Source organism: Dama dama, chromosome 9 (genome assembly GCF_033118175.1).
Source record: "Dama dama isolate Ldn47 chromosome 9, ASM3311817v1, whole genome shotgun sequence".
Taxonomy (NCBI): Eukaryota; Metazoa; Chordata; class Mammalia; order Artiodactyla; family Cervidae; genus Dama; species Dama dama.
In genome coordinates, this window is record NC_083689.1 from 34333353 (window position 1) to 34360110 (window position 26758).

Here is a 26758-nt window from a genome sequence, read left to right on the forward strand (position 1 = left end):
CGCGGTGCATGGCGCAGCCAACATTTGACGGCTCATGAGTGGAGCACTGCGGTGGATCCATGGTTTGGCCTCTGCTTTGTTCAGTCCTGTGTATAATCTTATTTTTGAGGACAGCAAATTGGCCTCTCTTCATAAAATATACATCATGGCTACTAAGGACTCTATGGTAAAATAATATTCCAGAGCATTTTTCCTTTTTAAGATGGAGAGAGCTGGCTTCCATAGGAATAAAGAAGGAACTCTGTAAACACATTTGCAATGACAGAAAAGTCCAGCTTTGAACCCCTGTGTTTACGTATGTCGTCATCTCCCCCTCACAGACCCTCAGTCATTGCACAATGTTCTGCCCTTTCAGATGGCAGAGTTACAAGAATGTATAGTTTAAACTCTGCATTTTGCAAAAGATGAGCATTATTTTTGAGTCTGGGAAACTTCAAAATAATTTGATGGCCTTCTGTGTTTTGTCTCATTAGGTAAAAGCAAAAAAACTCTGCTTTTCTGTACCAATATACAGCTTGTGTCTTAATTAAAACAAGAACTAGGCTCATGACCAGGGGGGAAAATCATGAAACAGAAACCCTATAATACGTAAAAGGGCTATGGTTGGAGAGTAAGAAAAGGAGTTTTAAACTTGGGCATCTCTTTTGTAAACATCTTTTTCAAATGTATTATGCATTCCCCTTCCCCCTTCCTGCCACTAAACCAGGAAAGAAGCATAAAGGCTGTCAGAAAAGGAGGTTTACAGAATTTTAACAATACAGGCAGGTTTATGGGAGACATCATTTCTTGTTGGGCTTCCCAGATGGTGCAATGATAAAGAATTCGCCTGTCAATGCAAGAGACACAAGAGATGTGGGTTTGATCACTGGGTGGTGAAGATCCTCTGGAAGAGGAAATGGCAACCCACTCCAGTATTCTTGCCTGGAAAATTCCATGGACAGAGGGGTCTGGTGGGCTACAGCCCATGGGGTCGCAAAGAGTTGGACATGACTGAGAGAGTATGCATGCACACACATTTTTTGTTATACCAGTGAATTAGCAAGTTGAACACATCTTTGTGGGGTTTTTTCCCCTAATGTTAGCATCTGAATTACATCCACTTAGCCCTTAAAGCAGATGTAAATTTATTGCTCCTAGGTTACCTAAATAGACTGAGAACAATCATTTCAATGTTTTAGGGGCTATGTCCACTTCTCTTCCCATGAAGACATTATATAGGACAATATATTCTGACATGTTTAAAGTTTTAAACCTGGATGAGATGGAACAACTATAAAATAATCTACCATGTTACAGAGGATGCCAGTTAGAGTAGAGTTTCTTTAGTTTTAAGTGGATTGAAATAGACCAGGATTGTTCATTCTCAGTACTGCCAGCATCTTAGGCTAGATAATTCTTTTTGGTAGGGTATTTTCCTAGGCATTGCAGGATGTTTAAATCCATCCCTGGTCTCTGCCCACCAAATGCCGGTTATACCTCCCCAGTTATGACAATCAAAAACATCTCCAGGTATTGTTAAACATCCCCTGGGGGAAGCGTAAAGTTGCCCCAAGTACTGAGGCTAAAAGCATATATTCCAAAGACAGTGCTCCTAATTCAGTGGGTGATGCTGGGCAAGTTAAACAACATCTCACACCTCAGTTTCCTCATCTATAAAGGAAAATAACAATTTCCCCTTCTTCAGAGAATTACTGTATTAAACAAGATAATGCTTATCCCCTGGGAAGTGCTCAATGTTAACCATTATCATTAGTTTATCAAGTCTACGCAATTTCATTTTTTCCCCTTCTGGTTTCAGTTTAAATGCAGGTTAAAGATCCAAACAATAGGAATATATCTAAAGGGGGTGAGTTTGAGTGCAGTTACACAATTGCAGATGGAGATCTTTACTTATGTTTCAGAGTGGTCAGGCTATAGAAGCTCAACTATTGCATAATTCTGAATCCTAATTCGCTAAACAGCTTCAGTTATTGCTTAACATATTTTATTATCTTTCAAGTGGAGATTCCTAATTCATCAAAATTATGGGCTGCTGCCAGATGACTCTTCTATAAACACAACTGCTCTATTGTATTTTTTTTAAAAAGTCTTGACATGATGCCTGGTCTTTTCCCTGGAGTTCTTTCTTCACCATTGGTCATATAAATATTATTGTAGCATTCATTGAAATAATAACAAAAGCTACCATTTTTAAGAGCAACTTACTGTGTGCCAAGATAAGTGCTTTCCGTATATTACTATTTCACTGAATCCTCGAAACAATCTCAAAAATGAGGTGGGTATATCAGCAAGGCAAAGTTATTGTGCTACAGCCAGCAAAGGTCAGGATGAGGCTGCAGCCCAGACTGGTGCCTTCAAAGTCTATGCACCACCCTCAACTGATAATCATAACATGTGTCCCTTTCTGAAACACTTTCTACCTTACCTCCACCACCCACATCATCATTCACTTTGCTTGGTTTTCCCCACTTAACTCAAGATAGCTGGAGGGGAGTGGTTTTAAAAGAACGAGGCTGTGATCCACATGAATTATGGGGCTTTCCAGGTGGCTCAGTGGTAAAGAATCCATAGGAGATGTGGGTTCCATCCCTGAGTCAGGGAGATCCCCTGGAGGAGGAAATAGCAGCCTACTCCAGTATTCTAGCCCGGGAAATCCCATGGACAGAGGAGCCTAGTGGGCCATAGTTGATGGGGTTGCAAAGAGCTGGGCATGACTAAGTGATTGAGCATGCATGCATAGTGATTGAAAAAGGGAGAGGGAAAACACTCACTTCACATCCATCTTAATGAGGACTAATAATTGTCTGAAAGCTGAAAGAGGGAAAGGCTGAATTCACATATAGGAAAAGCTAGGCAGATTCACCCATGGCTGAATAAAATGGGTGATTCATCAAACGCACCCCCGGAATCCAGTTCTTACATAGAGCATGCATATTTCACTTAAGGGAAGGAGTAAAGTAGCAGAATAACACTGCTGCCAGAGGCATGTGAAAGACATGTTTTTGAGACAGTTGCCACTGGTGACCAAAAACCAAGACATCAATGGAAAGTAAGGTCAGGAAGTAGGTCTGTGTTGGCCCTGAGAAGAAAAGGCATATAACTTGTTCAGAAAAGCCACCTTCTCGTCACATACTCTGAGAGTCAGCCCAACTGGGCTAGGGTCTGAGAGGCCAACATTGCTATCCGGCCTCTGGCAGAATAGACCATGTGGTCCAGGGTGAGTCACAAGAAGCTCTGAGCAAGCAGGCAGACCATCCACTCACAGTAGCCAGGAGTCAGACTGGAGGCAGCAGGAAGTTAGTGAGTGCAGAGGATTCGAGGACGTTCATCCGTCCACAGTACTACAGGATGAATCAGGGCCTCAGAGGCCAGCCTGTCCTGTCCTTAGCAATACATGACTCTTCCTCGATATTCCCAACAAGTGTCCAACCCATGTTTTGAAAGCTCCAGTGACTGAAAGCTCTTATACTGTTCAAAGACTAATAACTTAGCCATCCTTCAGTCTGTGTCCTTGTGAATGTTAGTGCATGCAGGCTGTGGCACAGCCAGTCATATAAAAGGGACTAATTATGGACATTATGGACATCTACACTAATCAGGTTAATTATGTATATAAGTAAATTTATGAATGTGCCTGTTATTTGCAGGCACCTTCATACATTTACCCAGAGAATAACTGTGACAAGAAAGAAACAGATTAGGAAGGGGAAGCCCAGTGAGGTTACATGCTTTCTCATCCAAGCTCACACAAAATGAAGTGGGATTCCTTCACTTCCTGGTCAGGAAGGACCCCAAACCACACTTTGTCTGCCACAGCAGGATTTCTGTTGTCAATTTCTAAATGTGGTAGGGAGAGCTTAGAATATACAGACTACAACAGAGAAAGGAGACCATATAGATTAAGGCAGAATTTCCTGAAAGCACTGCTTGCAAGGAGCAATACTTACAGAGATGTCATCACTGAAGTCAATTTCATCCAAATCAAGGTATTCAGGGGCTTCCATTATTCTTCTTTGCACATTTTGAGTAACGTCAGCTACTTATAAAGTCCTGGACAAGAACGAAGCACAAGAGAAAAGCAAAAAGGTTAGCTGCTTTATAACCAGAGATCATTTTATTTAGACAAACAAAATGAGAAAAGTAACTGGTACAAGGGCTGCCTTTGAGCACACTTTCCCGCTTGTTTCCAATGTCCCCAGCCCGGCCCTCTAAGCACAGCTCCTCTGGGCTCCCCAGGAGGGTCCCCAGTGGGTAGCCATGGGTCCTTCGCTGTATTTCATTTGTGCCTATTGGTCTTTGCCAGAATAGTAAGTAACTCAGGTCAGACTCTTCCCCTTTGATTAAGACAGATCCAGCCCACATCTAATACTACACCATGGGGGAATGTATGGGCTTTGAGGATGGGGAGCAAAGCTCGAAATCTGAGGACAACCCTATTCAAATGTTTATGTGGGCGTATCCTCCGATCCTAGGCACGGAGTAATGAATTCAGCATCTCCATGGTAATAACACAAGGACAGGCAGATACCAACTAACCAACAATAATGAATATTTCAGAATTTATAGGGCAACCTCCTGTTCACCCCTCAAAAAAAGGATCTAAGCATAGATTTAAACCACAGAGTTACTGCATTGCCCCCTGCCTCTAACAGCTTTGCTTGCCAGTGCCAGAGGGACCTGATACAGGCGCCAGAATGTCCTCGGTCAGGACTTGCTTCTGGGCAGCCCGCAGCAGTTCTTTAAATCTGTCAAGGAAGATGTATCGCCTCCCAGTTCATTTTCCCATCACTTATCATCACCACCATCGGCAGTGGCACCTATAGATGTCAGGAATAGAAATAAAGATCTCTCGCCAGTGCCTTGCTGGGCAGTGCTTTTCTGCAGAGCAAACTTTGAGATGCTGAAAAAGATTCCATTTCCTGTAACTTGTTTTGCTTATTACAAAAACTGTCTTAGGCACTCAGACTTGAGGATCTTAAATAATTTATTTTCTCCTCTTTCAGATCTCTAATGAAGTGATAACTTGCCAAACAGTAAGGAATACATTATTGGAAAGTGAAAATAAATCTAGGCTGATGAGAATGAACTTATCAGTATAAGATCAAGATTGTAAAAACACCTAGTTTTTAAAGGAAAACTCTGACTCTGAAGGCACTAATTTCTCATTTTGAGGTTTTTAAAAAAAAAAAATCTACAAAAACAGCATGGTTGCAGCAGATGAGAGAAAATCGCTCTTCATTCCATACCTCAAATCCATCACTTGACTCAATTTTCCTTTTTGTCCCTTCCCACACGAATATACTATTTTTATATATTTTTAATTTTTCGTGGACACAGAGTTGATCTAAGAAAGGATTAGGATGCTATTACCATGTACAAATGTGATTATCCATTTAGAATATATATTAAAAGTTCTTCTGAAATCACAGGTGTAAAATAAAATGAAAATCAACATGTATTTGATATCTAAATTCAATTGTATTATTTATAGAAATCTAAAAATTGGTTTGTAAGCAAATTGCTTGGTACAAAAATGTATCACTTTTCCTTTAAGCCTCAAAAAGCTTTTCAGAGAAAAATATGCACACTCATACTTGCAAATTACTCAAAATAACTTTCCCTTCCATTTTGGTGGATTCTGAGACAATCCAGACTTGGGATTCCAGCTTGTCAACTAACAGATCTTCTTTCAATCCAATTTCTCTTCACTAAATCTGTACTCCACAATGAACTGTTGATTTATAGACTCTATTCCCAAGGCTTTGGTGAACACAAAGATGATTCTGGGTGTTAGGATGGGGTCCAGACACAGTATCACCAGAAGCATGGAAACATGAGATGAAGTAGAAAAGCATGAGTCAAACCTGGGGAACAAGTGGATCTTTCAATACATGGATATACAAAACTAAATGCAAAATGCAAATGACCACATCTTAACTAAAGTTAACAGTCATTGAGTCTTTGTTTGAGGTGTTATTGACATTATGAAGAACAATTTGCATTTGAGCATAGACATTCTAATGGAACATATCCAGTGGATAATATAAATCATGACAATGAGAAAATCTTTATATTTGGTCTTGGAAGTTGACAGTGAGATTCTTTATTCTAACAGACCGGAACATAAGTGTTACAACAGTTCCAGCCCATTACATGAAGGCCATATTTATCTCAGTAGGTTGAATGGTCCCGCCTCAGATTAAGTGGTCCAAGGCACACAGTATTCTTCTTTGCTTCCCAACGGACCCGCGCATGCAGCCATCTCCTTTAACACGCCTAATGCCATCTACAACACAATTCCTTCTGTCAACTCTCAGTGCTTCTTTCTTTCAAGGGGCCACTCTGGAATTATTGCATCCTCATTTATAAGGTAGAGAAATCCCTGTGGTTCACCAAATCCGGGTCACATTCCCAGCATCAAGTCCATCTTTCAGCTGAGGGTGAGCTCACGGTTGCCCCAGTGGTTATTACATCGTCTCTTCCTTCCCCATCTGCCCTCCACAGAGCACATAGGACCCTCGAGCACTCCCTTCTGAGGAAACAGGGATGTGATGGGATCAGAGTCAGGTTTAGAGCGGCCACTGCAACTCATCCAACACAATCAGGAAACCGAGCTGGGCCAGGGATGTGCTTTCCCCCTTGTGCTCTTGGGGCACTATCCCACCCCCCACACCAGCCACAGCGGAAGCCAGCGAGCCCACCTTTTCTGATGGCCCCACGGGCTCTGATGGAATGAACAGTCACCAAGGGCACACCCGAGGCCCAGGAGCCAAGTCTGGCCCACAGATGTGATGTGTTTGGCCCCAGCAGTGTTTCTAAAAAATAGACTCTGTTGCCAGCTTGTAGACCTTTGGTGATTTCACATAAAACTCTGGATTTCTGGCTTCACTTAAAAAATACCTGAAGCTCTGGCAGCACAGGTCTGTGTTCTCCACAATAAATAATTGGCTGGAGCTGAGCTGAGCTGCCGCGGCCCTGTCTAGGGCACATGTGCTCCTCAGCTCCGCCCCTCAATCCCCATCAGTTCTGCTCCTGCCTGGCCTCGGGGCATTTCAGCCTTTGACCCTTCAGAGGAATCCAGGATTAAACCTTAAGTGCCATCCTCCCCTCTTTTCTTATTGGTGCCTCCTGTCAAACGAAATTTCCTTCATTTGTATTCTAAGGTTGAAAAAGTATTCTACGATTGTTTTGAATTCTCATACCACAACAGCAGTAAAACACGATTTCTCACAAATAAACTACCAGCATGTTACAGTATGTGCTTGTCCACGGCCTCCATGTCATCTCTTAGTATTAAAGAAAGGAAACCCTCACAAACACAATAAAATGTTAGGAGGCGGGGATTACATTTCCTTCATTTTACAACCAGAGGAAGAAGAGGTCTTTGCCTTGTGGTCACTGGCGTTGTGCAGTTGCACGGTGCCACTTCACTATTGTGACTGGGGGTAAGGGCAGAAGCTATGCCAAGGACAAGTCCAGAAAAGAGACCAAGACCATCCTCTGCGTGGCCAGCCTGGCAGCTTGGACCCCAGAGGGCCAAGCAGCTCCAGGCCGATGAGAGTGGGTCAACAGACACCTCAGTGGAAAATATTTTTCAGCCTCCCCAGAAAGGGCAGTCCAGCTGAAAAACCTTTACATGAGATTTTTATTGCTATACATCATAGTTGGCCCTGGACCCCTCTGGGATCTCAGAGCCCAAACATTTATAAATTTGCATGGCACCCTTACCCCATCAGCCCTGAGCCTACAAGCTGCAGATCCAGGTTCCTTCTCTCCTCTTTTGCCCACTTCCTTCCCCTCAGGCACACCTCTTATGAGACCCTTCTACCCTCAGATACTGTTGACTGGTTGAAATCCTTCCATTTCAAGGTCAGTTGGGCTTTTCTCTTCACTGACATGGGCAAGTTTTAATTTGTCATGCACTGAGGGATGCATGTCAAGTGTTTCGGCTTTCTTTTTTAGGGCTGGGGGGAGAGGTGAAGGTGGAGAGTGGGCAGGAGTGGGAAAACAGAGAAAGGGAAAGGAAACATTTTCCAATGGCTTAAGTCTACTTTGAGTGGGAAAAATTACAGAGAGGGAAGGAAAACCAATATTAGGATGTGGGGACACAGGACTGGGTGGCCGGGACCCACATGCCATGTAGAAGCTATGGGTGACATGATGCACCCATTCTCTTGATGTGTCCAAGGCACCAGAGAAACTTTACCCAAACTCCAAACTGATGCCAGTTACAGGGAAAGAGAATAAAGAAGTAGAGTAATGAACATCAACTGTGCACGTCTGTAGGATTTTCCCTACTTGCACAGAGTTTTGATAAACTGCCAAGAACAGAAGTCCCTCCAGTGCCTATTAAAACGTACAGCAGGGGCTCTGGCCCTAATAGGTCTATCAACGCCATGTCACCTTCTCATGGGTGACCTCAGTGATGGCCCGACTGCTTCCTTCAAGGGAAGATTCAATTTAGGAAAGAGCTCCAAGTAACTAAGAGTCCAACTGAATAATCAAAAGTAGGCATCAATCTAAAAAATAGCCCCCCCGTCTCCAGTATTAGGACTTTCAAGTGACATTTTCAATTTTTTTTTATAGTGACTTGAAAACTGACTCTGAAAATAGTTTCAAATGAAGACTTACAAAATCTGTTGGGAAATGAATGGCTTAGAGTGGCCGACAAAATTTCTTTGAGGAACTACCCTCATTTAATGTACACGTTGTGGTGTGCTTGGCTCATAAAAGGCTCGCTGATTTGCGACTACAGTCACAGATCACATAAACTGCTCTACTGAAATTCTTCTTAAAATGAATTGCCTCACTCCATTTTACAAGGAGTCAGCATGGACTCATTCTGAAGGCTCATGTTACACAGATTTCTCCCCTTCTGCCAAAGTCACTATTGCTACATTTTACCAGTGTACTAGGAGGCCTGGTAATTAAAAGTTAAGTTGGGCTTGTCAAAATAAATGAGCAGGGTACATTTGGTGATGAGGTAACCTTGGCTGATTTGCATTACAGCTTCTTTCTTTAGTCTTTAATTCACCAATAACTTGGGAAAACACCACACTTGCCTACACTCTGACACACACAGCCAAATTCGTACTGGGATACATTTTCAGTTTAAAAGCCTAGGCGTAGATATTGAACTTTCTTTCCTTCATACAACATGAGTTTAAAAAAAAATCACAAACTGCATACTGGAAGCCTTGGGTGGAAAAAAGTAGAATATATGAAATGTCGTCCCCAGTTGGCTCAGTAGATTGGCTGGCAAGGAGGCAACTCATTCCAAATGTTGGATTCAGTTTCTCTCACTCTTTGATTCAATAGTGGCCAGAGGCATGGCAGTCGCTGAATGCCTAGTATTGAAGCAGAAAGATGAGAGAGGCAAGAAATTTCTACTGGAAAGAGGTAACTGAAGGAGAGCCAAGAAGTACATATGAGGAGAAAGGGGAGGGAAGCACAGGCTGTGTAGATCTCATCCTTGTCTTCATTTACGGCATGTTCCCGAGAGAACACGTTAGGTTAGACCAACACTACTCTCCAGGCCAGTATGGGGGGAAGTAGTGCAGAAAAAAAGGCCATTACCATGTACTGTGGTCCTTGCTGGGACACGTAAATACACAGGCGCTGGACATTTGCAGCAACATAGGTAGAACTAGAGAGTGTCATACTGAGTGAAGTAAGTCAGAGAAGGAGAAATATCCTATGACACCCCTTATATCTGGAATCTAAACAGAAATGATACAAATGAACATACTTAAACAAAACAGAAAGAGACTCACAGACTTAGAAAACAAACTCATGGTTACCAGGAGGGTGTGGGGAAGGGATAGATAAGGACTTTGGGAAGATCATGTACACACTGCTGTATTTAAAATGGATAACCAACAAGGACTTACTATATAGCACAGGGAACTCTGCTCAATGATATGTGCCAGCCTGGATGGGGAAGGGGGTTTGGGGGAGAATGGATACATGAATACTTATGGCTGAGTCCCTTTGTTGTTCACCTGAAACTATTACAACATTGTTAATTGGCTAAACCCCAATACAAGATGTTTTCGGTGTTTCAAAAAAAAAATACACAGGAGCCTGAGTCACCCAACTGAGACCCTGTAGATGAGGGAAGTGTGCCCAGTAGAGGTGAGGTCTAAGCTGACAGCTGAAGAATGTGAGGGCACAAATGGTGAGTGAGTCGATGGGGCAGGAGGAAGCGTTCTGGGTAGAGCTGCTCTATGGGTGGAGGCCTGGAGGTGAGAAGAATCCTGAAGCAGGATTTCCAGAAAGATGGGTAACACAGATTTAACACCTGCTGCTGTTTTTGCTTCAAAAAATGGGTCTTGAAGGGTGATAGCTGGGGTGGGTTGATAAGCACGGCGGGCAGGAGACTATTTCCAGAGTATAGACAGAGTGTGTGCTGGAATAACAAATTCTCTGGCATGTCTGGAGAAAGTACAAGCGAGTATTTGCTCTCAAACAGGATGCTTTAATGTAATGTATTGAGCCCACTCCAGCTCCAAGAAAGGGGAGCTGCATTTCCAGTTTGAACGGCCACAAGGATTTATGAAGTCAAACTTTAGACCAGGGGTAGGTCTGGGTGCTTTTACATATACTCGCTCACTCACAGTTCACCAAAGTCATAGGAGACAAACATCTTTACAATCTCCTTCATGGAGCAAAGGAAACCAAGGCTCAGAGAGGTGCATGCCCTCACATGCAGCCAGGGCTTCTGGTGGTAAGTTTGCTTTTTCTCCCTTATTTCAGTTTACCCAAACCGCAGGGGTAAAGTATGGGGTTGGCTACAAGACTGTACAGAAAATCGAACAAACTTTTTGGCCAACCCAATAACACTTCACTTGTATTAGACATTTTACTTTTTCAAAACACCTTCCTTCAATATCTTTTTTTTATCTTCAATATATTTTATCTGACTTTATTACGAGTCCATGAGGGATGCAGAGGGTGAGTATCACAATTTGCAATCATATCCTTCCAATTTTAAAGATGGCAAAGCTCAGGAATGTTTTGGCCAAGGTGATGTACTCCTACAAAGATAGGGACCAAGCAAGCTTAGACAAACCACTTCCCAGGATCAAGCCCACAGCTCTTCTGATTTGCATCTTCAGTTCAGTTCAGTTCAGTTGCCCAGTTGTGTCTGACTCTTTGCAACCCCATGGACTGCAGCAGGCCAGGCCTCCCCGTCCATCACCAACTGCCAGAGTTTACTCAAACTCATGTCCATGGAGTCTGTGATGCCATCCAACCATCTCATCCTCTGTCATCCCCTTCTCCTGCCTTCAATCTTTCCCAGAATCAGGGTCTTTTCCAATGAGTCAGTTCTTTGCATTAGGAGTACTGTACCAAAGTACTGTAATTCCAGCTTCAACATCAGTCCTTCCAATGAATATTCAGAACTGATTTCCTTTAGGATGGACTGGTTGGATCTCCTTGCAGTCCAAGGGACTCTCAAGAGTCTTCTCCAACACCACAGTTCAAAAGCATCAATTCTTTGGTGCTCAGCTTTCTTTATAGTCCAACTCTCACATCCATACATGACTACTGGAAAAACCATAGTCTTGACTAGATGGACCTTTGTTGGCAATTAATGTCTCTCTTTTAATATGCTGTCTAGGTTGGTCATAACTTTCCTTCCAAGGAGTAAGCATCTTTTAATTTCATGGCTGCAGTCACCACCTGCAGTGATTTGCATCTCAGACTGTCCTAAAACATGACTGTGTCTCTGAACCATGTAGGCCAGAATTCCATAGGCATCCTTAGTCCTGAGCTGTACTGCTTTGGGTGTGCAAGAACTGTAACTCCAAATAAATTGCTCCTCTCTCCAGTAGAGTCTAAAGAGAATGGTAGGCATGATCATCTTTAAAGGAAAGTATATAGACCTTTGTGTACCTAACATACCTTATCCACAGGTATCCCTGAACTGGCCTATAAAGCATTATATTCCATAGCCAGTTGGTTTAATACCTCAAGCTCATGTTCAAAGAAAATTTGATTATGACCATCTTTCCTTATGTCTTATTAGAAAGACAAAACACCACTGTATAGGCTGCATTTCTTTGTAGTTTTTTTAAAAAGAAAATGAAGTATATTTGATTTAAAATATGGTCTTATTGTAGTTTTGAACCCTAGCCTATAGTTTAAAATTCTTGCAAATGATTTGGGGGTATTTCATTATTTTTAAAATCTGACACTGAGAATGAACTAGCTTATAACAGAATTTTAGAGCCTGAAAGGACCTTCATTTTTAAGCCCTAACACAATGGTACTTTTAAATCTGTATTTCTGTGCGTGTGTGTGTGTGTGTGGGTGTGTGAGAGAGAGAGAGAGAGCGAGAGAGAGAGAGAGAGAAATGGGGGGAGAGATTTAAAGTGAGTTTAATATTTAAAATTCTTTTTGGAAGAGGAAGGGAAGAATCCAAGCTCACAGTACCTACACAAGAGAAGATAAAAAGAATGTAGAAAAAATATAAACACATGTAAATACAAGAGAATGCATATTGTGTTCAGTGCTGGCTGCCACTACTTAAGAAGGCCACAGGCAAACTGAAATATACCAAGACAGAGTGAGGAAGTCAAGACAGCCAGAGGCTGGCAAGCTCTGCCTCACACGGCATGGCTAAAGAAATGTCTAACGGGAGAAGAGAAAAGCACTCCTCTCTCTCTAAGAACCTAGAAGCCGACAGGTAAGAGGAGGATTTGCCTTCAAGGGTAAGAAACTTCCTGAAGGGAGTTTCAGAGATTCCAGTCTCAGTAAATACTTCTTACTCATGGTGTTTGGAAAGGGTGTAAATGGAACGGGCTTCTTGACAACCACCCTAGCAAGAAACTATTCATTCAGAGGTTTGGAGGGATTCTCTGAGGGAAAAAGATGAGAATCTTGCATTGAAAGAAGGGACAGATGGCCTTCTAACTCAGAGATTCTGTGAGGCCCAAACCAAGACCTCAGGATAGTCCTGATCAACTCTGAGCCCTGTCCGAGGTGCCGCCATGACAACCTTTGTTGAACTTCACTTCTACCCTATTTCATCTATCATCCTGGTCCTACCAGGAATGTAGATGAAATGTGGAGGTTAAGGGAGGGGAAGAGAGCAAAAGACAGTCAGAGTGTTAAAGTGAACATAATTTTAAAAAGTGAACTGGAATGTGGTTCATTCAGTGAGAATATGATTTACTCTCTGTTGTAGATGAAAACATCAATTCCACAAGGACAAAACTATGACCTAATGAGGCCCAAACCAAAAGAACATGTCTGAGGAGGAAAAGGAAACATTTCCAGCACTGGGAAGTTGAGCCTGGGTGTCCGCCAGCCATGTCTTGCACTGACTTCTGGAAAGAAACTCTGGAACTAGATCCATTACTGAGTTATGTACCGGAAACTCTCCAAATCCAAGTTCCAGATTTTTGGCACACCTGAAGTGGTCATGCTTTCCTCTTGATTTTGCAAAGATTGCTTGATTTTTACAGTGGATTTGTTTGGCAATTATTATTGAGAATGTATGTAACACAGATGACAACCCTGATTCCCGTTTTAGAGAGCAATAGACATAACAGCAATGTGTACAGGAGCATTAAAGACTACGTCAGGTGTCAGTTATCTTGGCTTTGTTCTAACACTTCTCATTGTTTGTGAGGCTTAAACTTCTGAGTAACTCTAGGCCAGTGGTTCTCAAAGTTCAGCCTGCATGAGAATCAACCAGAAGGCTTATTGAAAACAAGTTGCTGGGTCCAAATGCCCAAATTGTAGCTCTGGGCTGGGGCCTGAGAATTTACGTGTCTAACAAGTTCCCAGATGATACCGATTCTGCTGGTCCCAGAACCACATTTGAGAACTACTACCTAAGATCAATGGCTGGTCCCAGCCCCAGCTACATCTGCACTTAATTAAAAGATGGTGACCTCTTCCCCACATCCCCCATCTCCACAGATGTTAACTTCATTATATAGGATCCATGCATAGTGCCCTTCTGATTAAACTTCCTCAGTGGACTCAACTAAGCATTTCCCATGAAGACCACCCAGAAACCTCAGAAGGTCTTAAGTCTGTGTGTGTGCGAATTTTAATTCTCAGTGCTATACAAGGGACAAGACATTTTGTAGGGCCTACCAAACCCTACAAAATTTGGCCTTGGTTACTTTAAAACTTCCTTTCTCTACAGCACTTCACGGCAACAAGGATGTTCTACATTTCTCCTGTTAATGAGATCCAGGTTTAAAATTTTAGAAGGAGCCTTTTCAGAGCAAGAACCCCAACTTAGGGGCATCCAGTCACTAGAACCATAATGCAATTAATCCCAAGTCTACTTATAAAGAAGGAAAATGAAATGCAAGAATTGAGTAAAAATTAACTTAAAATTCAATGCTTATACAACATATATGCATCATAAGATATATAAAATTATTATTTATTGAATCTGAAGCAGTCCAAATGGCTATACTGGCTAACTGTAAAAGATAAAATCCTGGTCATATATTTTAAATTATAATGTGCTTATTTTTTTTTATTAAATCTAAGTTTAGAAAAATAGATTATTATGGATACTTGTCAATTCTTCCAATTAAAATGTACCAACTTAATAACCAAAAGAGGAAATAAAGTCTATTAAAATAAATATCTCTTTTTTTCTGGGTGCAGAAGGAGGAAAGTTGCAAGTTAAGGTGATTAAGTAAAAGAGTGGGTTAAATGTCTGTAGTAACCAAATATTTGCACATCTGTACATACAGAAAGAATATGATTTAGCAAGCACTGATTGTTTCATCCAAAGGTTTTCTCTAGCCGAATTTACTAAGGATAATTAGAGAAAGGGAAATGAACAGAATCTGCTTCTAGTTTAGGTGAGGTACTGTGATTAAAAGTGCAAAAATGAACACTGTATACTTAACTAATACACTTCCAATATATGTCATAGCATGTCAAGAAAAAACACAAGATGAAAACACAAGATTACTGTTAAGTACCTTTAAAGGAATTCAGCTAGGCAGTGTAATCCTCAGTTTTTACAATATGCTGCTTTTTAACATAATTTCTTACATAGAGTAAATACTTAATACATTGTTTGTTGAGTTCACTTCCAGACTATGATCATTGTTGGGTCCTACACTAAAAACTGTGGTATTGTCTGAAATCACAAATGTTGAGATGACTATTTTTCTTCAACTTATAATAACTTCAAGTTCAAATGTCTTCTTCTTGCACTGTTTCCCTCAGAAGTCTTTTTCTGAGGAGAAGTCAGTCTTTTAGTCCTTCTTTCAGAAATTATCTGTTGATGAGCATTGTGGAAGTTTGGTCTGACTCCCCAAAGTTAAAGCAGAGTTTTTTTTTTTTTTTTTTTGCCATTAAGCATATGGAGAGAGAATAACATTTGCAGGCTGTGGTGTGGGTTTTTTCTCTTTGGCATCACAGAAAGACACCAACTTTATTCTGTAATTCACCAGCATAAGCAGGAATGGACTGAGCGCAGAGAAGCCTGAAGAGAGGGCTGTGAGGACAGCTGGAAAAAAGACACAGGCTGCCAAGCCTTTCAAGAAATAGACTAAGATAAAATGAGAAATCCAAAGTGGAGTGATCAGCCACATTAATAAAATACTAAACTTGGCCCCTCTAAGGATTTCAATCTCTGAATCATCGTCTCCAATCCAGATGTCACCGTATGTCATCTTCTTTCTCTCCGAAAGCAGAAAAGACATCCAGAAACAGACAAAGACTAAGGTGGCTAAAGGAAGAACATCAATCAGAACCAAAAACACTTCCTCATAGTAAAATTCTACTTGCTTGTTTCCAAAGTCGGTTACGCAATCCATGTGAATCCTGTTTGTAGACAAGGGGTCTGTAGCATTTCCTGCATTCAGGTATTCTGATTTTCTAGTATAGAGTAAAACTGGGAGGTAGACTGCCACGCCTGCCACCCAAAGTGCAGAAACCGCCTTCAAGGAATGCTTCTGATGGTCCGGGTTTGGAGGCTCACTCAAGGGGTGGAGAGTCTGGTACAGCTTCTGGTGGTAGAGCAACGCAAAGTGTAACATGAACCAGATGGCCAGGGATGTCGTCAGTGCTGCCGTGAAGCGCAGAACTTTGCAGCCAGCTGAATCCAACGTGCAAACAGAAGAATAAACAATTTTCATGACATTCACCACCAAGTTCTTAATGAGGTGGACAAATATAAGACTGAAAATCAGAAGAAAGGAGGTCTCTGGACGCCTGGTCATACACTTCCTTGTAGAATAAAATAAACACAGGTTTCCAACAAAGCTCACAAGGATTAGAAGGATGCAAGTGACGATTTCAAGCACATCCACAGAGGACTTCATGGTAAATGGCGAGTCAGTGAGCTCAGTTGGCTGCTTCTTCAGTTCGAGTCATGAGGCACTTGGAAAACTTTTAAGAAGTCTTTAGTAAGAAGACCTGGGTTTTTCTAAGCCACTACGTTGACACACTCCTCAACTGGTGTCACTCTAATAATTCAGAGATGGTTTGCAACAGAATTTTGCTTGTTCCAGTGCCGAGCCACTGGAAACAAAACAGCTTCTCAAGAGGATTCTGTTTTATCATCTCTAGGGATTGAACTATAATGAGAAAGTTCTAGGTATTATCACTTAATTAAAAGTTCTCAGAAATGTATTTATAGCACAGTAATGCAATTTCCTAGATACAGTGTGATACAATTTTCAACAACCATGAGGGAGAGGAGAAAATTAACTGTGTGACAATAAAGGACAGGTGGCCAGAGGCTGAAATGACCCTCTCCACTCAAAAAATATTAAAGACCCAGGGGTGTCTGAATAACAATGAAGGTTTCCAAATAACAAAATTATGTATTACCGATGACATTAATAACATGATAGAAATTTATGAAGGATAGCAGTTTTCTAATGTCTCTGCCATTTTTGCAGAACAGGAATACTATTACCTATTCTGATGATCCCTTGGGGGTTGTTAGGATTACAAAACAGATGATAGAAAATACTTGTGAGGTCACAGGGAAGGGAATAAAGAAGACAGGGAGGGAGGGAGGGAGAAGGGAAGGGAGAAGGGAAGGGAGGAAAGGAGACATTTTTACAAACATGGGCACTATGTCCGAAACCAAAACTTTAAACTACTGGTTAAAGAAACAATTTGATATTCAAAAGTCATTAGGGAGGCCCACCACTCAACCCTCCACCTCTGCACCCCACTGCCAATTGGGCACAAGCAACTAGGAAAAGATTTCTGTCCTCAGTATGACGACAGAGTACAGAGCAAGGACAGAAAAACAGGACTGAAACATGCTGCTCATGTAATCACTTTCTGAATGAATTGTTAGTCATTCCCAGGAGAAACTATTTTCCCTCTATTCTATATGCTTGTAGATTTCACTGTCAATCATCCTGTCCTGCACTGTCGCAACACATGCTTCGCTCTGACCCAGTGGTGCTCTGGAGCCAGCTCGCACTGACTTGAGCAACTGTGTGCATCTCTTCCCAACTCTGTGCTCAGCAACTCCAGAGCAGTTGCTTGGAAGTTTGAAACTGGGTATCCTGAAAGTATTTACACCATGGAAATCAGCAAATGCTGCAACTCAGGGCTTTTGGTGGGGGAGGAATTGTTTTACTAGGACAATACTGGCCTGACTAAAAAATACAGAATAGAGTGATAAGATATGAGCTGGTATTTTACCTACATAATGATAAGATCAGTATTAGCTGTTTTTTCCAGTAGTCATGTATGGATGTGAGAGTTGGACTATAAAGAAAGCTGAGCACCGAAGAATGGATGCTTTTGAACTGTAGTGTTGAAGAAGACTCTTGAGAGTCCCTTGGACTGCAAGGAGATCCAACCAGTCCATCCTAAAGGAAATCAGTCCTGAATATTCATTGAAAGGACTGATGCTGAAGCTGAAACTCCAATACTTTGGCTACCTGATGTGAACAACCGACTCATTAGAAAAGACCTTGATGCTGGGAAAGATTGAAGGTGGGAGGAGAACGAGTTGACAGAGGATGAGATGGTTGGATGGCATCACCGATTCAATGGGCCTGAATTTGCTCAGCTCAGGGAGTTGGTGATGGACAGGGAAACCCGGCCTGCTGCAGTCCATGGGGTCGCAAAGAGTCAAACATGACTGGGTGACTGAACTGAACTGAACCCTTTCAATAAGGGTACAAGTAAGTGGTTTATAGCAGTGTTAACAAGGAGGAAAGTTGGACCTTACAATTCCACCCAAGGGAGGTAAGCTTGGGGGCTGACACTTCCTACTAAACTCCTTATCCCCAGTTGGCTGTTAAGACAGGTAGCCAACTCAGAGTCCCCACACCACATTTTTCTTCCCTAAGAAACACCCATTACCTCAGTGTCAACTGCAGTCAAACAGGCACCTCTGAATTTATAATAATAACAATAACAATAATACAGTAATAACACAATAATATTGCTCATACTGGTTACCATTTCTTTAGCATAAATTTGGGCTAAACACTGTTTTGGTGTTCTGCTTTATAAATATGATCTCATTTAATACTTAATATCATTCTTATATCACTAATGAGAAAGTAAAAGACCAGAGAGGAAAGCAAATTGCTCAAAGCTGCTAAGAAATAGATACAGGACTCAAAGTCAGGTGTGACTGATTCTGAAACCACTGGTTCTTTACCAGCACCTCTCCACAGTGCTGTCTGACTGTGGGTTTTCTGTTGACGGTTCTTGATAGTTTACTGATCATTTACAATTGGTACACCCAACCTATAGAGCCCATAATATGCACTTCTTGATAAAGAGTTTTCTTGGGTTTATAATACACAAGTCATGTAGATGTTTTGGAAAGCAGTCTTCTCCCTTCTCCTTCAACAATAATAACATACATTAAGGGCATTTACACTTTTGAATATCATAAAGATCTTTAAATATTCTGTACACCAGTTCAAGATGCCTTACATGAAAGAGAAAAGAGTTGATATCAGCAGAAGTGAGGACCCCATTCCTGATCATATTTAAGCAGAGGCACAACGACCACCTGGAGTGAGTCTGTAGATTATTGAAAAACAACCCTAAATAGAAGACAACATACAGCCACCTTGAGATTTAATTTTGCAGTAGGGAATTGTTTGTGTGATGCTATTTTTCAAATATGTTGACATAGTAACAATTTATGGCAAATACTCTTAGAGCTGAGGGCTAAGGGTAAAAATGTTTTTTAAACCCCCTTCTCTAAAGGCTTACATAAACATTTGTTTTTCAAAGGATTAGCAAACATGTAATATGTTCCTTGGCAGCAGAGCAAAAGTGTAAAATATAAATGTCATTTTTTTTCTTCAAGGTTATTTACATATCTTGACGGTATATATTAGAGGTGTATATTAAAAATAGCACACATTAAAATATAAGGGGAGTAAAACTGATTTTTGTGAATGTTGTCTTGACTGATGGATAATGCTTTTGTTAACCATGGCACAGTATGGCCAAGGAGGCTCCTCTGTAAGACTGCCTCACTTGGCTGTCTACCGAGAACTATTGTGCACCCCGCTCAGCACTGGACTCCAAGGTGATGCACAGAAATGGAGGCCACTGTCCCTGCCTTCAAGAGGTGTGTGGTTTAGTTGTAAGAACACACTGAAGTTTAATGCTATGTTAATATATATTATTTATATTACATGTATGGGGCTCCCCAGGTAGCGCTAGTGATAAAGAACCCACCTGCCTGCCAGTGCAGGAGACATTAGAGGTGTGGGTTTGATTCCATGGTCGGGAAGATTCCCTAGAAAAAGGCATGGCAACCCACTCCAGTATTCCTGCCTGGAGAATCCCATGGACAGAGGAGCCTGGTGGGCTACAGTCCGTGGGGTCACAAAGAACTGGACATGACTGAAGTGACTTAGCGCACACACACTCAAACCTACTACATGTATATATATATATACACACACACACACACACACACACATATATCATTTACGATAAATGTAAATACATTATTTACTAGTAACTAATAAATCATGAATAATACAATGTGATAAACTGTGTGGTCATGAGTACAAGAATAAAACACTCAAGAGAAGAGAAGACCCCGTGCGGCCAGAACCACTTTTAATCTCCAATTCACAGGAAAGGAAACTGAAGCGTGGAGAACCGGCAGGAGAGGTGGCACAGAACCTCAGACCTTTTGCTTTCAACAGATCTTTTTGAAAGAGAAAGGGAAGGGGGAAAGCAAAGCTGACTGACTTGTGAAGCAGAGCTGTTAAGAAACCTGGGTGCCAACCCCAAGGCTCCCCTGGAACTGCAGTGATGAGCTGCTGACGGCCGAAAGCCCCTTTCTGAGAGGCAGGAATAGGGCCCAGAGCAGGGGGGCACAGGAAGCCCACCTATCTCCTCCTCCTCCAAGGACTGCATCCTCCCTCAAGGAAGGTAACTGTCCTGTGTACATTTCAAGGAGGAAAGAAAAAGAAAAAAAAAATGTTTCCTTTGGAAACTAAACACTGGCTCTGCCAATCTAACTTCACTGAGGTCATTTGAGAACTGAGGAGTTCAAAGGTTCTCTACAGCTTCGATTTACTTTGGCATAAGATTTAACAGAAAAAGAACTAAGGGAGAATTTATATGGCCCAGGCTGTTTTCCAAGTCGCAAACTGCTAAAGTTATTTAGAATTTACTTTAACTTGCAATCACATGTAAAATGGCTCAGATGTAAATGCTTTCCGTGTGGCTTAAGGCAATCTAGGTTTCCTCAAACGCACATGTGCGATTCTAATAGTAAAGATCTGGATTCGAAATCACAGAGTATTTACTTTGGGTTCCTCATGATTAGAGGCTGCTGTTACTTTATGCAACGTCGGGTGGGAGTGGAAGAAATAAAACACGCTGCCTTCATTTGGGCATTAAGTTCTCACAGTAGCGCTAAGATAAACAAATCTTACAGGCTGAGGGAAGGGCATTTACTCCTTTAAATTGAGTATGTAATACAAATCAATGTCTTTTAAGAAGAGATGCCTGAAACTTGATTCTAAGCCTGGATCTACAGGAGGGCACTGATTTATTGTAATGATCAGTATAGCACGGATGGGGGAAGGGCACACCTTCTGGAGGGTGGTGCTGCTCTGGCCAAGCAGGATAATCCACCAAGTCACAGAGAGATGCTGCTTGAAGCTGTCTGTGGCCAGGAACAAATTGATATTTGCATTTTTATATAGAATGAAATGGGGGAAATTACCAAATCCTTTATCTTGTAATCAATGGCTGCCTGTAGGTTGTTTTAATTCTCTCCAAGGCAGTGATTTTGTGATTGGCCTGGGGAAGACTGAAAACGCCCTAGCTCCAAATTGGAAGTGACTGGAGAGCAACTTCAGGCTGGCTGGGGCCAGAGCAATTAAATGGTAATTGCCTTTTAGATATACTAGTGTTGCTAATTATATTAGTGTGCTAAGTGCTGGGAAATGCGGGTAAGAGCTCCAGGCCACTCTGGTGGGGAAACGGAGCTCCGATTGATTAAGTCTGGCACTGAGCTGGACCCTCTGCATATGTTCTCTCCTCAAACCCTCTCAGGAACTGAAAAGGAATTGCTAGCTTCAGTAGAGCTGAGGAACTTGCCTGCTTGGTTTCAGTCGTACCTGACTGAATCGTGAGTCCCACCAGGGTTCCGGGGCTCCACAGAGCAGGGGGTGGGCAGGGTCTTGAGCAGGAATGGGGACAAATACTGGATTCAAAGCCGAAAGAAATGTGGTAGCAGAGAAAGCTGAGAGCATTGGAGAACCAGGCCGTGAAGAAACAGTCTGCTGGAATGAGGACCGTGGTGGGGGTCTTTCCTTGCTGCATGTAGAAAGAAAGGGCCCAGGATGGGGAATCTTTGTGGGCAGTATCTGGGGTAGCCTCTCCATCAGAACATGGGAGGCTAGAAAGGGAGGAGCTGCCATCGCGGAGAAGAGTGGCCCCCATGTCCAAGGCTGAAAGGCCTGGAGAAGCTGGAAGTAAAGGGGAGCGGGCAGTACATACACAGGACCCTTTCTAGGGCAGCCTGTGAGAATGGGCAAGTATGTCTGTGGGAGTCCGGACATGTCCCTAGGAACCTACACACGACACTCCCTAGGCCAACCTCTGAGAATGGCAAAGTCTGTCCCTAGGAATCTGAAGCTATAGGACCTGGGTTAATTCATGAACAGACTGTGAAAGGTTTGTCAGGTTATATCTGCTCTTAGCCTCAGATTCCTAATAAAGGTTTCCCAGAGACAATGAAAGTCGCTCAGCTGTGTCCGACTCTTTGCGACCCCATGGACTATACAGTCCATGGAATTCTCCAGGCCAGAATACTGGAGTGGGTAGCCTGGAGAATTCCATGGACAGAGGAGCCTGGCAGGCTACAGTCCATGGGGTCGCAGAGAGCCAGACACAAGTAAATGACTTTGACTAACACTTACATATTGGGCTTCATTGGTGACTCAGCAGGCAAAGAATTTGTCTGCATTGCAGGAGACGGGTTCAATCCCTGGGTTGGGAAGATCCCCTGGAGAAGGGAATGGCTACCCACTCCAGTATTCTTGCCTGGAGAATTCCATGGACTACACAGTCCATGGGGTTGCAAAGAGTTAGACACGACTGAGTGACTTTCACTTTCTTTTAGAGACAATGAAATATATATAGTTTTATGTGTGTATAAGTGTGTGTATAAACAAGCATACATATATGTTTGTATGCATATGAGGTGTGTGTAATAAGGTTGAGTGAGTGAAGTCGCTCAGTCGTGTCTGACTCTTTGTGACCCCGTGGACTGTAGACTACCAGGCTCCTCCGTCCATGGGATTCTCCAGGCAAGAATACTGGAGTGGGTTACCATTTCCTTCTCCAGGGTATCTTCCCGACCCAGGGATCGAACCTGGGTCTCCCGTGTTGCAGGCAGACGCTTTAACCTATGAGCCACCAGGGAAGCCTGTGTAATAAGGTTAGCATAGGTCAAATGAAATCATGAGCCCAGTCTGAAGGCTACAAAGTCTTGTATAACTGCCAGTTTTTGTGAGTACTTACTTCCTAAAATCGTAAGACAGTCTAGAGGTGCTTTCTGCTTGTAAGTGGAAGGTGCTACATGGCTCTTTGCCAAAGGCTGGAATTCTAAATGCACTGTCTCTGCAGCCTAAGCTCGGTTCCTTGGCAGGCAGTTGTGGAAAACTCCCCCCACCTTCTCCAGGCTTGACTCCAGCCCTAAGTCCCTTGGTCTACATCTCTACTCTACTGTCTGAGGATTAAACCCATCACTCTGACCACACACATCCTCAAGTCTCACCAACCCGACAAATAGAACCCATCCCAGGGACTTTTCTGGTGGTCCAGTGGCTAAGACGCTGTGGTCCCAATGCAGGGGACCCAAATTCAATCCCTGGTCAGGGAACTAGATCCCTATACTGCAACTAAGAGTTCACAACTGCAATTAAGAGTTCACAACTGCAACTAAGATGGAAGATCCCATGTGCTGCAACTAAGACCCAGCGCAGCCAGATAAATAATAATCAAAAAAACACATCCCAGCTTTGGATTCCATCTCATCTCTTCTCTCCTTTCATCTGAACATCTTAAGAGGGGCATCTGCATTCATGTCTCTTTTTACTTCTTAACCCACCACAACTTTCTACTTCTTCTAAGATCAGCTTCTACTACTAAATCCAGTAACACCTGGACTTGTCTGATATTCTTCCTTCTTTTCCTTTAAGGGTCTAATAAAAAATTAGGTCAAAGGTCTTGGTCCACTGTTGCTATACACCAAAAACTAAGACAACATTGTAAATCAACTATACTTCAATTTAAAAAAAAAAAAAAAGTCTCACAACTATGTCAAATATCTGAAGAAGAAGCTGAACACAGATGCTTCTTTTTTTAGATGAATTAAATGTGGTGGGTTGCTTTAGGATATTTTTCAGCTTCAAATCATTTAAAATCAATCAAGAGACACACTGCAAGTCGTCATCAGTTTCCTGCACCATCCTAGGCGCTATGGCAAATAGGGATTATGTTTTCTTTTTTCCTTTTCCCCTTTGTACTTTAAGTCATGTTGGATTGATCCTCAGGCTTACTTCTAGTTCCACATTCATTTCCCCTTTTCCTGGGCCTGACTCTTCCAGGTGAGGTGAGGGGAGCAAACTTCAACCACAGGGGCCCTGGTCAGTCTCAGCCTCCTTCCAGAGTCTCCCAGGGAAGGAACTCTGTCATTTGCGCACCAAGTTCCTTCTGGGAAGCAATGACAACCGGCAGAACAGTCTACACAGCATGGATATGTGACTCCTTGGACTGTTGGCAGTAAGTGCAACAAACTTAGGGAGACAAACAAGAGAAGCCACGGTACCTAGAAATTCAATGTTTCAAACATAGCTTCTTTTTCTCTCAACCATATAGTTCATCTGTGATTCAAACCCTTATCAAACTTTCCAAACTCCATCCTCCAAGGTGAAGATAGTTGGAGCACATGTTGCTAATTATTCAACTCATGTGCATGTACTTGTTATCATTATATCATTATGGTGGAGCTGGGGCGGGGTGGGTGGGAGCACTTCTAAGGCTTCTGAGCATGGTTCCTGCTCAGTTCAGCCTCAGTTGGACTGCTGCTTCACTCGTCAGGCTCCAATCGAGTCCTTGGCTGGCTCCCTTATTATCTAGTCACATGTCGACATTCTCCAGTTTCCTCCTCTCCCATTTAAGCTGATTCTGCACTTGGTAACCAGTACACGTTCCTATGAGTTCTATGACTTCACACATTCCATTTCTACTGATAAGCCTTAAAATAGCCCTGCTCTAACTCATTTCAGTTCTCTTCAGTCAACACTGCAGTTCCCTGCACATCTTTGAGCTTCACAGAGGACAAACCTGGCTCTCCACCATTTGCTCCATTCCTGGGGTCAAAAAATACCCAGATTTCTGAATTTCCAACATATCCCCTGTGGTGATTTATAGTGGTAATCCTTGTACCTCAGAGGGCAATGACATTTATATTCACCTCACACTCTTGACGGATCTCTACTCCATCATCCAATGATCACAGGCATGTAAGTGATAGAGACTCGAATCTTCATCTGTAAAATAGGAATTTGACCTCTGAGGGTTTTTAAAAAATTTTTTTAAATTGAGGCATTGTTGACTTACAATGTTGTGTCTGTTTCAGGTATGCAGGGCCTCCCAGGTGGCTCAGATGGTAAAGAATCTGCCTGCAACGCAGGACACCCAGCTTCGATCCCTGGGTTGGGAAGATACCCTGGAGAAGGAAATGGCAACCCACCCCAGTATCCTGGCCTTGAGAGTCCCATGGACAGAGGGGCCTAGTCCATGGCGCTGCAAAGAATCAGACACGACTGAGTGACTAACACACACCTAGCCCACATGCAGCAAAGTGATTCAGTTATATATATATATATAAGTATCTGAATATATATACTTTTTTCAGATTCTTTTCCATTATAGGTTATTACACGATATTGAATAAAATTCCCTATGCTATACAGTAAGTCCTTGTTGTTTATCTGTTTTGTATATAGTAGTCCAACTCTTTGTGACCCCATGGGCTGTAGCATACCATGCTCCGCTGTCCATGGGATTTTCCAGGTGAGAATACTGGAGTAGGTTGCCGTTTCCTTCTCTAGAGGATCTTCCCGACCCAGGGATCAAACCTGGGTCTCCCACATTGTAGGCAGACGCTTTACCGTCTGAGCCACCAGCGAACCTGTGTATAGTAATGTGTATATGTTAATCCTAAATTCCTCATTTATCCTTTCCCCTTTCCCCTTTGGTATCTGTAAGTTTGTTTTTGAAATCTGTGAGTCTATTTCTGGTTTATAAATAAGTTCATTTGTATCATTTATAAAATATTCCACATATAAGTGGTATCATATGATATCTGTCTTTCTCTGCCTGACTTACTTCTCTTAGTATGATAATCTCTAGGTCTATCCATGTTGCTGCAAATGGCATTATTTCATTCTTTTTATGGCTGAGTAATAGTATACACACACACACACACACACACACACATATATATATACACACCACATCTTCTTTATCCACTCATCTATTCATGGACATTTAGGTTACTTACATGTCTTGGCTATTGTAAACAATGCTGCTCTGAACACTGGGGTGCATGTATCTTTCACATTAGAATTTTATCTGGATATATTCCCAGGAGTGAGATTGCTGGATCATATGGTAACTCTGAGGGTTTTGTAAAGAGTTAATGAGATCACAGAGGCAAAGTCCTTGGAACAGTGCTCAACAGATATTAATTGTTATTGCTTTTATTATTATTTTCACTACAGATCTACTACAATATCCCCAGTAATAATAAAAGATTACTCAATGTATTAAGGTCAGTGATGATTAAGAAATCAGGATCCTGCAGCTGGAATTGAAAACATTCACACATGTTACCCTCCATTTTCCATTGTTCCCAAACTGTATCCATCCTCCAGTGCTAGAAAATTACAAGGGTCACCCTTTCAAAATCATTACCAGCCAGTTTTATAAAAGGTTAGAAGTTGACTGTGCTGACATAGGGCTGAGGAAACATGAAAGATCTTTCTCTCTTCTTCTATGTCTGGTCTGTCATTTGAAACTGATTATGTGGAAGGAGAAGATCAAATGTTACTGATGGAAAAGCTGATCTGGAAAGCCCAGGGGACAGAATGAGCGAACATGCTGAACAAGATCATGCGGAGGCCCTTAAGGTCAGGGAGAGAGTTCTTCATCAAGGGATGACAATAACTCCACTCAGGGAGGCCTGCTTATCCAACTTCCCACAGTTTCCAGGTTACAGAGAGAG

At 42.2% G+C, this 26758-nt stretch overlaps 1 protein-coding gene across 7 annotated transcripts in view; it reads right to left on the reverse strand.

Annotated features, from left to right (window-relative positions):
- SNCAIP (synuclein alpha interacting protein) overlaps positions 1–26758 on the reverse strand; it is a 154114-nt gene that overhangs the window by 75515 nt on the left and 51841 nt on the right. For 5 of the 7 annotated variants that reach the window (XM_061150917.1, XM_061150915.1, XM_061150913.1 and 2 more), the window contains exon 2: positions 3948–4050. In XM_061150917.1, the coding sequence (XP_061006900.1) occupies positions 3948–4004 (57 nt within the window). In that variant the 5' untranslated portion in view covers positions 4005–4050. Of the gene's footprint in view, positions 1–3947; positions 4051–24943; positions 25020–25516; positions 25664–26758 lie in introns of all 7 variants that reach the window. The other 2 variants (XM_061150916.1, XM_061150914.1) reach the window with 2 other exon arrangements.